The sequence below is a fragment of the Haliotis asinina genome, chromosome 3 (genome assembly GCF_037392515.1).
Source record: "Haliotis asinina isolate JCU_RB_2024 chromosome 3, JCU_Hal_asi_v2, whole genome shotgun sequence".
Lineage (NCBI taxonomy): Eukaryota > Metazoa > Mollusca > Gastropoda > Lepetellida > Haliotidae > Haliotis > Haliotis asinina.
The window spans coordinates 6,640,340-6,656,381 of NC_090282.1; the positions used below are offsets into that span (position 1 = coordinate 6,640,340).

Genomic DNA, 16,042 nt, shown 5'->3' on the forward strand with positions numbered 1-16,042 from the left:
GATAAAGGCTTTAAACTCTTTCCAACCAGTCAAAGTAAACTAAGGTTCAGTATTATTCGTTATACTTCTAGACTGAGTAATACTAAGCCTTAGTCTTTCGTAAATTTGTCTTCTCAACAAGCATATCCTGCAGTCAAACCATAATAATATTCAGTATCACCTTCCAGTTTTGAAATAATAGAGTATAAATTTCTTTTTCCGAAGGAAACCTCATGTCCTTTTACTTAAACCGGTAAGGAAAATGTTCTCAGTTCAAAATTAGGAATGTGTATGTTTGTAAACGAACATTACATCGCTGTTGATCATGCACAAATATTATGTATACGTCTGGGGCATAAATAAACTAGGCGAGGGGTAGTAGTTAGCGGGGATTAGTTTATAGCGGCTGTTTGTCGAATAACCAATTGTGTTGACTGATTTGGATTACTGACTATAGACTACAAGCAGAGTATAATAGTACAACTTGGGGGACAGCGACACTGTCGCCACGGAAACGCCGCTTCAGTTCGAACTTGTTTATTCTCATTCAACCACCCAGCGATGGTACAAGAGTACGAAATATCGGATTACATAGAAAATGACAAGATGGGGCACAGTTAGTGTTTAAAGTGTGATGGTATACTATCAATAAACATAGAGAGCTTTTTCAATTCCGCTGTTTTCTTTGTACATATTAGTTGCTTGAAGGTAACTAGATTGTTTCCATTTGAGGTATCGTGGAGGAATATATTTAAGTCTCATATCGGTAAAGTAACTACACCGCAGTAAATAATGAAGTTCATCGGCCATTGCACCTGTTTACAAAATGGTATTTCTGTCACATTAACTTAATGTGACTCCATTTGATTGCTTTCCGTGTGTAATGTAATGAATATCAAAATATAATCCTGGAATAACTCGGAATTCTTCACATGGGAAAATTGTGTTAAAGTGACTGTTGTTTTGGATTCAGATCTGTTTTTGAATTGTTAGAATATAACGGTAGTGGAGACACAACTTGTACAAACACAACTGAAATTGTCGAGACTGGAACAATCGTTTAGACTGAATACATAACACAGAAATAGGACACAAAATACACAGTCAGAGGAAGTCACAATAAAGTATTTTAAAGAGAGTTGAATTTAGAATTTGCATTCAAATACTTTACCATTTGGAAGTTATGTTAAAGCTGTATGACTGCGTCGTTGTGCTGTGTTTTACACACTGCACCTCCGACCTAACTGCTCTTTCATTGCCGTGGACGTCGTCTTGTTGTTGTTGTTGTTGTTGTTGTTGCAGCGAGCCCTCCATCGACGATGGAGTAAACACAATTTGGAAACATGCCTCCATTTTACACAAACATGGTCTGGTATTAGTGAAGTAATTAAGAGGGCAAATGCTCCAACAGGTCTCATTTATTACTGGACAGACACAACCACAAATGTTTCACTAACGTGATTGGTTTAGCATTGCGTCTCGCACTGTCTGATGTTGAAGAGTGCACAAAGTGATGCCTGTTTACCACCTGATGAAGTCCATACGAACAGGTAAAGCTTTGAACCAACTCTAGACGACTGAGCCACCTCTTCATCAGGTGGAAAGGTACACCGTCATTGACTGACTTGGCCAAACAATCATTGACGACGAGTGTTCGTATGAAATTTTTAACTCGATTTCTTGAACCATACGAACAATGAAGTATCGTTCCTTTCTTTGGAATAAAGGTATCAAAATTAATGTATTACCCTAAATGAGGCCTGTCTTCTTATATTTATATCAGTGTGACTGCTGGTCGCCTCATGACATGACATCATCTCAATGCGGTAGGGCAGGGACGGGAAACCATAATACCAGGGCCGGGTAGGCAATGAGTTGGACCCGGGTACCCGTCTCAATACCCGGACCCTTTATGACATGCAGCAGGTAGATTAAACAATGTACTATGTACTATGTATTTTGTATGATTAAAAGGTTGTATTTAAGCATTATTTACAGTCAGCTGCTTTGAATATAATACAAGATTAAGATACTGAAAAGCTCGAAATTTTAGAATCCGAACAGAAGACTGCATTGCCATATCAAACGAATTTGATGCCAGGAACTAACATACTGGGTATCCAAGTAGGGTAGGGTAATAGAAGGGGCACCCGCGAGAACATCTGGACCGGTCCTAGCGCTAGAGTGTAGGCTAGGTAGTACATGTTGTTTTAAGTCGCATGAGCAATATGCGCGACTGTTCGTGTGTTTAGTATGGCAGTAAGTTATATGAAACATCAAACCATATTGCCAGTTTGTTGATATTACATACCGTATGTTTTAGTGTAACTAAAGGAACATTTTTTAATTAATACAGATGAATAATAAAAAGCTATAAGGCAGTTCAAATCTTTAATTAGTCGGTGTTAAAATGGGTACACGCTGTAAAAGCAAGTTTTACTTCTTTATGGTTGGCTGAAATATTCTACATTAAAGACAAACAGCAAACCTCCGTCCATCGTGTAAAATATGCAGAAAACCACATTTAACATTCAACAGTAAATTCTAGCGACCCACCACCGTCACGTCCGTGCCATCAACACTGAAAGAGCGGACACGGTCAGGTGCATTTCTCCAGTGTATCAATATTTGAAAATCTGGACAATTTGATTCACAAAATATATGACGATCTAGACATGGCAAAGAATCATTCGGATTGTGGATCAGGACAAGTACATCTTTATTCTGACAAGAGGTTTAACAAGCAAAAGTGTTTGCAACAAGGTTGTGTCAATGGTGGATGGTTTGTAGAATTTGATAATTCAATATTGACGTCAACAAGGGCTAAAGATGGCGGCCATTGTCGATTGTTGTGGTGAAAGCCGACAATGCGACCTAGTTGTGTCAGGTGTGAAACCTCTACACTCGTCGCGTCTCTAGTGTGGTCACACATCGCCAGTGGACGTTTGCCTACTGGTCACTCCACATGCTTGACATTCAGTGACCAACAAGGCCGGAGTGAGTAGGCAGTGATGTGTACAGACGGAACCATGTGGCTCACGTATGTTTGGGACTGAAACATAGATCATTAACATACATCATGGTTTACTGGTCCTGTGAATCGAAGTTTTGTCGCAAAGAGGCCAGAATGTATCTTCTACCGTAAAGTGACAACACAGATAGGATCAGCGAACAAGACAGACTGTTCTACCGTGACAACACAGACTAGACTTCCGTGACGACAGACAACAGTACCGTGACAATGTGTATTAGGCGCGAGATAACACCGGGTAAGTAATAGTCTGACGAGTGCTGTGACCGAGGATACAATGGTGTTGCGGTTAGGGGTGGAGGCACTTCCCTTGGAAATAATTATTTCGGGGGGCAAAATTTGTTTTAAAGTAAAAAAGAAGTCCATTAAGTACTGCTTCTGTTGCAGCAGGTATAGTATCAGAGTTGGGGGTCGTTTCTGTGTATTCTTGAACCCTGTGCCCCAGAACACAATGGCAACACAAATAAGGTACTGTGCAGTGTGGCTCATTGGGCCTCGCACTTCAACGACATGAAATGTAGAACGAGTTTCCAACAGGCGTGATGGCGCAAATGACTTGACCTCCTATGGAGGGTTTAACATATCGCATCACAACCTGGCTTAGAACTCATCCCTATTTAGCCATGTTGACCCATATGACCAGGCCTGCTGATTTTTGATGACGTTTCATTGACGTGGATTGTTGTACATATCCCCATATTAATATGAGTGCCCAATGAAATGCCAGGAACAATTCAGGATTTGAAAGGATGTTGTCATATGAAGGGGGAATAATATTAGGGCGACAATTATATCTACAAACTTTGCATCCCTTGACCCTTGAATATCTAGGTTAGAAGTGATCTTCAGGAATCCATGCTGGTCACAAGAGGGGACTATGTTACGGAATCAGTTGTTCAGATTTGTTGATGATATACTAATGTGCCAGACAAAATAAAAGAAACCTGTCACATATTAACGTTTATGCACCTCTGTATGTTATTACCCTGAATAATGAGTGCAAGGATCGATCCGTGTCATGTAACTATTTCGGAAACTACTTGTTTATAATCATACATAAACACGTCTTCCAAAATACGAATAGCTGAATAGTACATTTATGAATCGCACATAATAAACAATAAATATTCCTCCAGAAACATGTTCGTCTAGCCAGGAGTCCTTTTTAACTGCACGTCAAGCTAAGCATATCACCCATGCCAAGATGCAACTGAAAATGTGCCAAGTTTATATCCTTGGCGTGAGTAGTTTAAAACAAACAAACAAACAAACAAATACGCATCGGCAACTGCACCGTCATCATTGCGTTTGATAATCGTCAACCTAATCCATCTCAGCTCAAGGCCCTGCGGCCCCCCCCCCCCCCCCCCCCCACGCTTATACATATACCACGACTTCTGTGTGACATCAGACATTGGCAACAGAGGCATCCCATACATATACATGTAGCTAGGTCTGCCTGTATCACCGTCCTACGATGTTCCCTCTGCTATGCTCTAGTTAGTATCTGCAAGAATGGCTACAGGAAGCATACGGATGGTAAAATGCGCATTATGCCCAAAGTTAATTCCAAACATGTCCTAGGGATTCTGTAACTTAAGATGAGTTAAGGTTCAGTCAGCTGCTGTTTATTAAGTATAATTATGTCTTTGCGTCCAGGCCAAAACGAGAATGAAGTGGATTCACTATTCACACATTCACATTGTGATGTTCATAAAACATGTGCTAAGCCTAAACAACATCTGCTTCTGGTTGGTAATCTTGTAGGTGGCGATATAAAACTTGTCATGCTCGGGACATAGTCAGTGTTAACAAGAATAAATGGAAATACGGCTCTTACATATATCCACAGACAATCCTATATATTTCACAATATTTCCACTGATAACATACTTACAATACCCATGTATTATAATAAAAGAATTGTATGCAACTATTAGGCGAGAGTAGAATACTACGTAATCAATAAGTAGAATAATACTTAATCCAACTTACTAACATAATAATACTAATATTGGGAATAAATAGCAGAAACATTTTGGACAGATGCACATATATAGTACATTTATTCATTTCAACAGTATTCACAGGGTCACATTTCACAAAATGGACGGTTTCCTGGCACAGTTACAAATCTACCAGCTTCAACATATAGACGTGTGAACTACATCTATACTGTGCCAAGTCAGATTGTTTACACGGATGGAACCAATAAACGTTTCTACACATACATCTATAAGTACAAGAGAATACGTTTTTTGGCTTAAGACAACAAAGGGAATATCCTGTGGATGCATATGCTAGATTCCACCCATACTGTTATTTTGTTAAAGAACTGATACAGACAGAACAAGACAGAACAGACAGAACAAGTTTGATAAGAAAAAGTAAATAGTAAATAATGCCATTTAAAAACCAAATAACCTCCTCACAGTGAACGTTCAACTATGATAATATTTAAAATAATTTTCCCAGAAATGGAATTACTGACAAAAAGCTAAGCATGTCAGTATTAAATTACACGGTGGATAACTTTGAAGCGATGTAATAGCTGGGCCTTTTCTCTATAATTATATGCAAAGGCATTCCTTTTCCTAAACAAAACAAGACTATATAACGTTTTACGATATTCAATTTAGTTTCAAGTACATAAAAAATGTGTATTGTTTAATAAACATCAAACAGCGTATTCCCTTCCACTGATTGTATTTTACGCACATGAACTATACGAGTCCAGTGAACCTGTCTCGTCTGTTTGATATATGAGACCCAAGCAAAGACATTCAGAGTTACAATACAACTACCCACAACGTTGTCTCACAAGACAATGGTCTTCAGCTTGCAATGGTCATATTCCAAATGTCAGTATCCGCTTTCTATTCCAGAAGCTCCAGCCTTTGATGTCACATATGTTAAGGTACTTCAAAGAACGTCATGCCGTACTTGCTCAATGTTACATCTCATCGAAATGAAGAAAGAGCAGTCTGTGGCAGAGGTGATAATGACACAGCAAAATGGACATCAGCGTGAACCAAGTAGGAAGAGAAAGCACATTGCCTTAGACGCACAGTCAAGAAGGGCTAAAGACACTTTGAATGCTAGTACCATCTCAGTCATGGACTATGTTGGCCTGGCTGCTCAAAACCTAGAGGAACTAACTGGCGTGGAAGGTGGAAATGATATGCATTTGTCAGAGACACTGACACATCTAAATCTGTAAATGACACTGCTCATTGCCTAACTTGCTACGTGTTAAAATAAGGGGATTATAATACCTGATTTGCTTAAATACTGGAGTTATTCATCAGACTTCATGGATTAAAATACCTGATATGTATTGCCCTGTCATTCCGTCATTCAGTAAAATGGACTGTTGAAACTATCCACATTACCTAATTATAAAACTCACCCGCGCAAGACATAACCTCACCAAATGCATCATCTAGTTGTAGTTTGCTACCTGGGGTCTGGGGAGAAATTAGATGATATTACATTATCTGCTTGGTGAACCAAGTAGGGTAAATAGTGTAATTACTACTATCGCCGCACTATACAGACAAACAACCCTGGTGAATATATGAAAGCATGACTACATTTGTCAACTGTACAAAGAAATAAACCCAGACACCTGGTCCGGTGAAGATTTAGGCAGACTGCTATAAAACAATGTACCCTAAACATATATAACCAATGACGCCATCACCACAGAAAGCAGGACGATGTTACACAAGCTGCATCCAAGTGTCACAGTGACGATCATAAAGATCCGAACAGTAGCAGGTCGACCACGTCTGGTCTGATAGTCACCGGAAGTGGAAGCAGCCTTGCAAGAAGGAAAGCATGATAGATATAGACAGCGCATGAACTATTTCACAAGAATGTACATTCAGATGTAATAAGAATTATTTGTACATTTTTTAACTAACATAAATTACCAAGATTAAAACAAAAATACAAGATTGAACCATAGTGGAGATGCGCAGAAAATATGTGCAAGCGTAGAAACATGGGGACACTCACAAATAAAGTAAATCTTTCAAAAGGTTTGAAGTTAGACCTGTGGATGCCACTATCAAATCTGACACTTCAGGCAGATATGTATTCTGCGTTAAACTATGCTATTTTTACTTGTACCATCTGTTCCCGTTTCTTCACTGAAATGTCACCTGTTGGACAGGATACTCTCAGCAGTTGTCAGTAAGAACTGAAGCTACTGATTTATAAGAGGCTAGTTATTCTCAAACGTTCGTAGCCCTACGAAACTGTTAAGCCCTTTCTTAACACAATGACTACGATCAAAATTAAGAATTCTGAGGGCCACGAACGTTTCGAGAATAAGGGCTCAGTAATTCAGTCACCGTTGGTAGGGGGTAAAAACTGGACTAAGAACAAAGTAAGGTAAGAAAGAGTGAAAAAAACCTCATTAGCGAACAGATGAACTTTTCTTTCAGAAGTGTTAACGTCAGCTGGCATGTTGATAGATAGTTATCATTCCTAGTATCTGGGGACATTTTATCCCTCCGTCTGATGTTCTATAAATGATTTGACCTCTCTTTACTTTATCGGGTTTTCCTCCCCAATTGAATAACAGAAACCATTTTTTTAAAAAAAAAATAGTTTATCTGATGGATCTGATTTTCAGATTGGGCTTTTCACATGTTCTAAATACATTGTCACATTTCAAGCCAATCTTTTTTTCCAAATCAACTCTGCATTAAATGCCAAGTAGATTGAAAGAATTGTTGAGCCACTCCAGGTTTTATTCTCGGAATAGTCCGATTTTAGGACACCTTTCTATCCAATTCAGAGTGTCCCTCCTTAGTCTATGTTTACTTTTAAGTAAGAAAATCTGGTACAGCAACCGACAACCTGCTATGCAGTATAGAAGAATCGTTGTGAAGCGTCTGGAAATGACTTGTGGAAATGAAAGCATCATGAAGTAGTTTTGCAGCACTCTATTAAAACACACAGAGACTGGGTGATCTTGAATTTTAAGTTGGCGGTTAGCTTGAGTAACAAATAACAAGATGGATGACTTAATCGTCGCGCACTACCACTTTGTGTTTACATTTGTCAAATCACAAGGTGTCCCCTCTCGTCTTAAACTGACAATGTTATGTAAATGTTATGGTAAAGGGAAGAGTTTGGTGGATGGACGGATTGGTCGATTTGTTGGGGATGATAAACTGGTTGTGGGTAGTTATTGAATGGATGAAATTTCCAAATTTGTTGCATCGGTGACAAAATTTATGTCCGATGTAATTTCCTATTTTGTCTTGTACCACATGTTCCCGATTTGTAACACATGAACACTTCGTTAGAGTTGGCTTATGTCAACGTACAGGTGCCACCGGTGGGGTAGGATACGCTCACCTTTTCACGAACACCTGATGTCATCGGTATGTCATAGTGATTCATCAACGCATGCTCTGTCCACGTATTACATGATGACAATCATCGGATTTTCTGGTCCAACGTTGTACAGTTGTAGATGGATTTTGTCGCTTCTATACGATTTATGTGTGTGTTATGATAGCTGATGAAGGATGTACGGGTGGATGGATTGCTGGATGATGGATAAACCGAGGTATGGTGGTTAATATATGCAAGATAGATGTGAGAATGGTTTGATATTGGCTAGTACACTGTAAGCATATTCAGGACTAAACATGGGTCAGATATTTCTCAAATGTAAAGGCTATGAAGAATTACCTGTGTACATGTATCGTTTGTCCCCAACAAAGTGAACCGGTTTTTGACACGTATTTTCTCATCGATAACGTTTCGCAGAGTATCCCTAGGGTGTCATCAACGAGTCTACAAAATGTCTTTCAAGCAGAAATGCTTTTACGTATTTCTTCCACCGATATCTCCTCCCATGACATAACTACACTGACCTCTAACGCCCGCGTGGTCAGTTTGTCACTCCTCTATAACCTTTATCCTCTAGAGAGTCCCATATTGCGTTTCATTTTTGGATATGCGGTTTTGAATTTGACAATGCTCGCATGATTTACAAACATATTTTGTGTACTTGTTGATGATACCCTAGGTTACTGTGTGAATTTTAAAAATAAGGTTAGTTTCTGTACCGCTGAGAAAATACTTGTCAAAAACTGGTTCACTTTTTTGGACACCCGTTATATCACAACGCTAATTACGTCAACGAATATTTAGTCTGCAGAGACCGATTCCAAGGGGTATAAAAGGCAACAAAAGTGAATAAAATCATATAAATAAATTCTGCCAAATCTGTAATACCACCAGAGTGTCCGCCAAACAGTTGTGGTTCTTCGGCAGCACAAGCTATACTCCAGATATGTGATTGGCGTATGAAGACCGGACAATCTTGTGATCAACATAGTAAACAGTTATCAACATCTATTTGGAACAATGTTACCGATCATAACCATTCGATCCACAAACGTGACTGACAGTGTATAAACATTAGTGAAAACCCTTGTAAAGTTCACAGTGCGGAACAGCATCGTGCCTCGTTTTGGCAAGGAACGTGTGACGTGTAATACATTAAATTCTATATGACAACCCACGATTCAAAATTATGGCATTGAGTGAAATGTATCTTTCCAGGAAAGAAGCAATTTGTAAGTGTACTTTTTAGACTTAAACGAGAAATTCACGATGTGCAAATCAAAATCTGATTTTTTTGCACCTTAATACAGAAGTTGTCACCATGTGGACAAGACACGGTGACTGAATATGGTTTCAGCTGATTTCCAACTTTGGTGGATACACGAGTAGGAGATCCATCTTTGCATTGTATATGTCAAGCATCCACTAGTAGCAGACTTGGTATTCAATGCTGATTCACCAACATTTCATGAGTGTACGGTTCTCGGAGTTTGTTGCTGTCAGTATGAATTTTTATGTCAACTCAAGGTTGTACTTATTCACCAGTCCACAATTATCTGCAAACAGACGTTTGAGATTTGTCAGTATCCCTTTATCATGTACATGTTTTTAGAAACACACATACATACGAAGAAGCAGTGCCTCAAAAGCTAAAACAAGTTCCTATAAAAACGTCATTTCTAAACATGAACCAAACCAAAAAAAAACAACAATATTCAATGCACGTAATAAGTCAGTTAAAGTAAGTGCATGTGAGTAAAGGGACACGAAAACTCCTGCAGTAACAATCATTGCATTCTCATCAATTTGCTGTTAGTTTTTCAGTTCCGCCTGACCAAATACCTGGAGAGAGAAATGTGTTTCCTGAAGAGTAATAAATCTTTATCCAATGTGTACCAACAAATGAAATAAAAACATCAGTTCCAAACATGAATCCACATTACAAAAATAGGAAACTTTGAATCCAAATAATAACTGCACGGTGTGGGTCACTTGAAACAATATCAAATATTGGCTGATAAGGTTACATAGCTGTACGTGTATACTCAGCACAACTAGGTAACGTTGTTTTCTTTAATTCTGTTGCTGCTCCAAATATTACGGCACAAATAGCATGGCGTTCTAAATATGACAGATCTGCACTTTGTGCTCTCTGGTAGTAGGAACGCAGATTGTACTATAACTAACTTAACGTGATCGATTCCCAGAATGGTTAGAACTATTCACTGTGTCTTCCAGCATTGTATCAACAGGCCTAGCCATCAGGTCCAAGCAACAATATTCTGTCCATCATTAACAGACGTGAGTCTGTTGTAAGACTCCGACTACATCGTAAAGCAGGTGTTTATGTATCAGTGTTAAATAATGGTATCTATCACAAACACTCGCAAGGGCATGGCAATTGTTCACTTATGCTTATGGTAAAACTCAGTGGACTCGATTATCCATCGGAACATATTCCGCTGGGCTTAAAAAGCAAAGTGGTGATTGACAGTTGAGTATCCCTGTCGTACCACGATTTGACTCCTGCGAATCCCAGTCGTCCTGAGTGAACTTTCCTCGCCTATTTAAGTGCTTGGGGACGTCTAAAAATTCTGCGAGAGCTAGAAATACGTGCATTTTACTTTTAGAAAAAAGGTTTTGTTCGTCAGTCCTGTACATTATTCTCTGCAGTGAATTTGTCCGCCTGTCTAAATGATTGGGTACGTTTCAAAATTCTGTTGTGTTCCTCAATCCTGTACATTACTCCCTGCAGTTTGACAAGGAGGACGAGGGGGATGTACAGAAGAGAAACATGACCAAACGTAGAATAGGACATACGTTCTAATACAAAGAAAGCCGACTGAAATAAGCTACAGAAATTAGACGAGGGAATCAAGAAACCAATATGACACATATTTGTTTTCCATTTACGTGCTACAGGCGAGTAATCACAATGCAGGTGTGATAATTTGCTAAAGAAACATTCTCGACCTCTTACGACAAATTAATACATTTTGGTATTTCTTCAGTCTCTCTGCTTATCATTTGTGTTTGTTTGTTTGTGTGTGTGTGTGTGTGTGTGTGTGTGTGTGTGTGTGTGTAAATGTTATTTTCACTTGTACTTATAAAGTCGATGATCAAATTGCCAAAAAAACTGTATGCAACTGGTCTGTTTCTCAAAGTATCTTGAGTAACTGTTCTAATTAGAATCAGCTTTTGCCCTTTTGCCCTGTATTACATCATTGTTCTACATCACTCTGTTATTTGTTTGATCCTATATTTTCTGACTTGCTACCATATAACGGAATATGTTTTCAGTCACAGTTAAAGGCTACTCACTCATTCACACGCCATATACAACACAGCGTTGTAAACAAATGAACAAACATAATTCGGTGCATAAATATAACATTTTATTTCAAACAATTCGAGCAGATCACCGTATAACATTTCCATCGTAGCAGTTTCACACGCTAACATTTAGTACAACGACTCAAACAAACGAAGTCACAAAAGCGGGTTTCCACATAATTTACAAAAAAATAAAGACATTACGTGAACAAAATGCGAATGGCAAGTAAGGCTACATCATAACATCAATCCAGACCTTTCCGTCCCCTCCCCGGGGCCAAGTAGGACTGGATCTCCGGGGTGGCAAAAACGGAGGTCTTAAATTCACATTGGCCATTCGCTTTACAAAAGCACTTTTGTATAAAAGCTGAAAACAGACTAGAATTTACAAGTTATAAAAGTCTCTACTCGCGTCGTCATGGTCACGTAGGCTAACATCATTTACAACCCAAGAAAGGTAATATCATAATATATGCGTAGTACTGTGCCGCAGAGGGACAACACAGCCATGCTTAACGCACGGCATCGTACACGACATGAATGTACACATTAATATCTAAGACATAGCCTAGTTAACCATCAATAATTATCAACAATTGGCAAATGGAAGAACAATAGATGAAAGGCACAGTTATTATAAGATACACAGTGGAAAAGGATTTGATATATTTTACAATAAATAATCGTCTCCGTTTATGAAAGACTTGAATAGTCATGTAACCACTGATCAGATATACAACTCTTCACGTGCAATATCAAATGTCCGATACAGTTTGCAAGTGCGGTCAGATTATCGTCTTCGGTTTGGAAGACCTGTGGCCAGTGCCACATCAGATGTGGACTTTGTACAATCGTGGATCTGAGAGTGCCACGAGTAGGTCATCATATACCTATATATTCTTGGAAGACTATCACCTTCATTCCACGTACTTGACAACATTGAGCACAGTATCTGCAAAGTTATCAGTCCTGTCTGTTGTCTGAGATTTTCCATCATCTCGTGTCACCATGACAACCACGACTTAGACACATTTTATTCACCATTTGGCGTCCATTTCACTTTTTTTTTGAGAACATTGTTACATTTTGAAACAGTTCGTGGTTTATGATGCATTTGTTTGTCACAGTAATCACTTTGGGGATTAGTCACAGATTGGGGTTATCACCTGTTTAGCTTATTGAATCTGGCTACCAGATCCTCAGCGGTTTCTCTCTTCGGACTGGCGCTGCTTGTGGATGTGACTCGTAGTGAGCCCCCAGCCCCGTTCATCATGCTGGAGTCAGTATTAACATCTGCGGAGTGCTGACGGAGGAGTTTGGTGTACCGCCTAACGAACGCTCGTCTCAAGGTATTGTTTTTATCTACCATGGTGGATCTGCTTCTTCGGGCGCGGTTCCTCCTTTTCTCCGTGGTGGTCTCGCCAGGCGCACCCTCATCAATATTAGGGGTCGATTCTTGCTGGAACGCGGGGTTGTCGAACATACCCGGGAAAGGATTCTCCTGCGCTGAAGCGTTGGGGACGTCGCTATCCTCAAACGGCCTTGGAGGAACCGATGTTGGACCAAATTCTCCACTGCTCGAGTAAAGGTTGTTATAGTCGTAATCCTGATCAGTGAGATCTTCATCAATTCCGCGCAGTCTCTGCAACATGCGAGCGTATTCCACGGCTTCTCGAATATGCTTCTTGGGATCGTAGCGCTTTCTGCAGCAACGGAGATCGGTGGAGGCCAGGATGTGGAGAAGTGTTCCGTAACGATGTCGCAACATAGCAGCGAACTGCAGAAGTAGGATGAAGGCGAAGACGATGAGGAAGACAAGACCGAGAGGTTCGATAGGGAGCGGCTTGGTACCAGGTCGAGGGATTGGGATACTCACTTTGTCTTTGACACTTTGCAACATGAAAATAATTATCATCCAGAAAGCATTCATCATGAAGAAGGCGAAGGCGACATTGTTTCTCATGGACTTGAGGTCTTGGGAAACCTTTGCCTCATGAGCACGATCCGATGCTATAGGGTGGAGGTACTTGGCAATACATCTCTGCCAGAACTCAATCTCTCTCATAGGAAGATACTGCACCTCACCATTTCTCAGACCCATGTCTTCCAGCCATCTTGGATTGATTAACTCGTCCCGTTCCTCTTCAAAGTATTGTTCCTCGTCTGATGAAGACGTTGTTGTAGCAGAGGCATCCCCATGTTCAGCTTCTTCTTCTATGTCGTTGATGTTATTCGATCTCTTTGATCTTCTTGATCGTGATGACGAGCGTCGCCGTTGATGCTGGAATCCAGTACCCACATTACGCATGCCAGCTTCAACTTTATCCAGTTTCTCAATCACCTGCCTCAAAATTTCAGTATTGAGATCCTGGTGTCTTCCTCCACAAATCCGTCTAAAGAACCGAACAAATCCACTGCAGCACGCATTATCGTCTTCATGTCTGGTGAAAAAAGACATCCAACTGGCTTGATTGTTCTTGGCGTTCGGCATCTCTGGAGGCTTTGGTCCCGGGACTCGAGTTGCCACTTCTCTAGTTCCCCAGGACACGACGTGGAGGTTGCACATGGCGTAGATCATCAACAAAACGTAGCCGGAGGGGATGCACAGGAAGTACAGAGCCCCCGGAATTAAACAAATGAACTCCTGCGGATGGAAGCATGCCGATATTATGAAGATTGCCAGTAACATCAGCAAGAAGACTGCGTTGGGACTGACGATGGTATCTTCTGCAATCTGAACCAGTGTTCCGACCACTACAGCCATCATGAGCAAGGAGTAGACCGCACTCATGATGGCAGCTATGTTCAACTGCATACTGCCTTTAGCTATGAAGCAGATGATGAGATACAAGACAGACGGAGCCACGGCTAGGATGTAGGACTGCCAGAGACTGGTCCGCATGACGGCGTTGAAGGCACCAGCCATCATAAGCAATACGGTTGCAGGTCCGAGAATGGTGGACAGCATCAATAGACCTTGGTATCCCATGTAGAGGTAGGAGATGTTGTCGTTGATGTTGATAGTTGTTCGGTAACTCTGTAGAAGGTCCATGATGTTAGCGAGAGTGGACGGAATCCATCGGCGTCGCTGGTTGAAGAACTCCTTGAATCGTTCAGGTGCGTGTGTCATAGCGTCCGAGGCTGCACAGTACTCCACTCGGTATCCTTGCTGCAGCATCAGTGTACATAGCCATCGGTCCTCACCTGCACAAAGGATGACATTTGTGAATTAATAAAAGATGTTTACGTACAAGACATGAATGGAAAGAGTTTTCCTGTCACTGAGTGAGTTGGGTTGAACATCGCTTTGAATATCATTTAAATTATACCACCACTTAAACACTCGTACAACCCAGTGGTCAACTCTCAAGATGAATCTGAGATTCGAGCCAATGCTCTGAGGTTTATGGCACCAGTAAGCATATACATCGTTGAGATAATCAAGGGGAATCAAACGTTGACACATTTGAGCATACCCTGATCGTACTGCAGGTAGTGTCTGGCCTCACTGGAACGGGTAGCATAGGTCCTCATTACGTTATCGTCCATCAGAGCAGATCCACGGAACAAACTGAAGCACCCAGGTGAACACAAAACGCACCCCAACATGTGCTCGGCAGCCTTTTGAAGCCAATGACCAACAGCGTACTCGAAAATCTGGTACCAAACCATAGGACCTGTGAAAAGAATATATGTGACGTTACTGAAAATATTGGGAGAAAACCATCACCTGTCTAAATCATTCAATCCTCAAGGAGAAGCTTCAGCCTGTGAGTTGCGTGATATACAGGTTCGTGTAAGTGCTAGAGAAACGTTGAGAAGTTATGGAGCTGCCCTCTAGTGATTAGTGTCGACACCTCCCCAGTAACATACCCGATCCGATGGGGTGGATTCGTCCGCAGGCAGCTCCAACTTTCTTGCTTTTCCTCATCCTGTCCACTAGGAGCTGTACAGCGCCAGGTTTGAAGTCCACATCTCCGTCCAGGGCCAGTATGAATGTGTTCTCAGCCTACCACGAGACAGATGCATGTGTTAACCTGCTGTGGTTACCCCTTCCCACGTTAAGACATTTACATAGCATAACATGTTGACTATGCTTGTGGAATATTTATTTGATCACAGTTGCGATCCCTTTTTCCAATAAAATCTCTTAATCGTGAAAAGGCCAGGACAAGTGTTGGTTTGTTGGTGAAAGCTGCGCTCAGCAATATTCCAGCTATGTGGCGGCGGTCTGTAAATAATCGAGTCTGGATCAGACATTCCAATGATCAACGATCGATCTCCACAGGTTGGATACGATGGCATGTCTCAGTGAGTCTGGCAACT

At 40.7% G+C, this 16,042-nt stretch overlaps 1 protein-coding gene across 1 annotated transcript in view; it reads right to left on the bottom strand.

Annotated features, from left to right (window-relative positions):
- Nucleotides 1-12,878: 12,878 nt before the first annotated feature.
- Nucleotides 12,879-16,042, bottom strand: part of LOC137279175 (chitin synthase chs-2-like) — a 66,129-nt gene continuing 62,965 nt past the window's right edge. The window contains exons 24-26 of the mRNA XM_067811662.1: nucleotides 15,590-15,725; nucleotides 15,193-15,393; nucleotides 12,879-14,920 (exon numbers count right to left, since the gene is read on the bottom strand). Coding sequence (XP_067667763.1) covers nucleotides 12,879-14,920; nucleotides 15,193-15,393; nucleotides 15,590-15,725 — 2,379 coding nt within the window. The remainder of the gene's footprint in view (nucleotides 14,921-15,192; nucleotides 15,394-15,589; nucleotides 15,726-16,042) is intronic.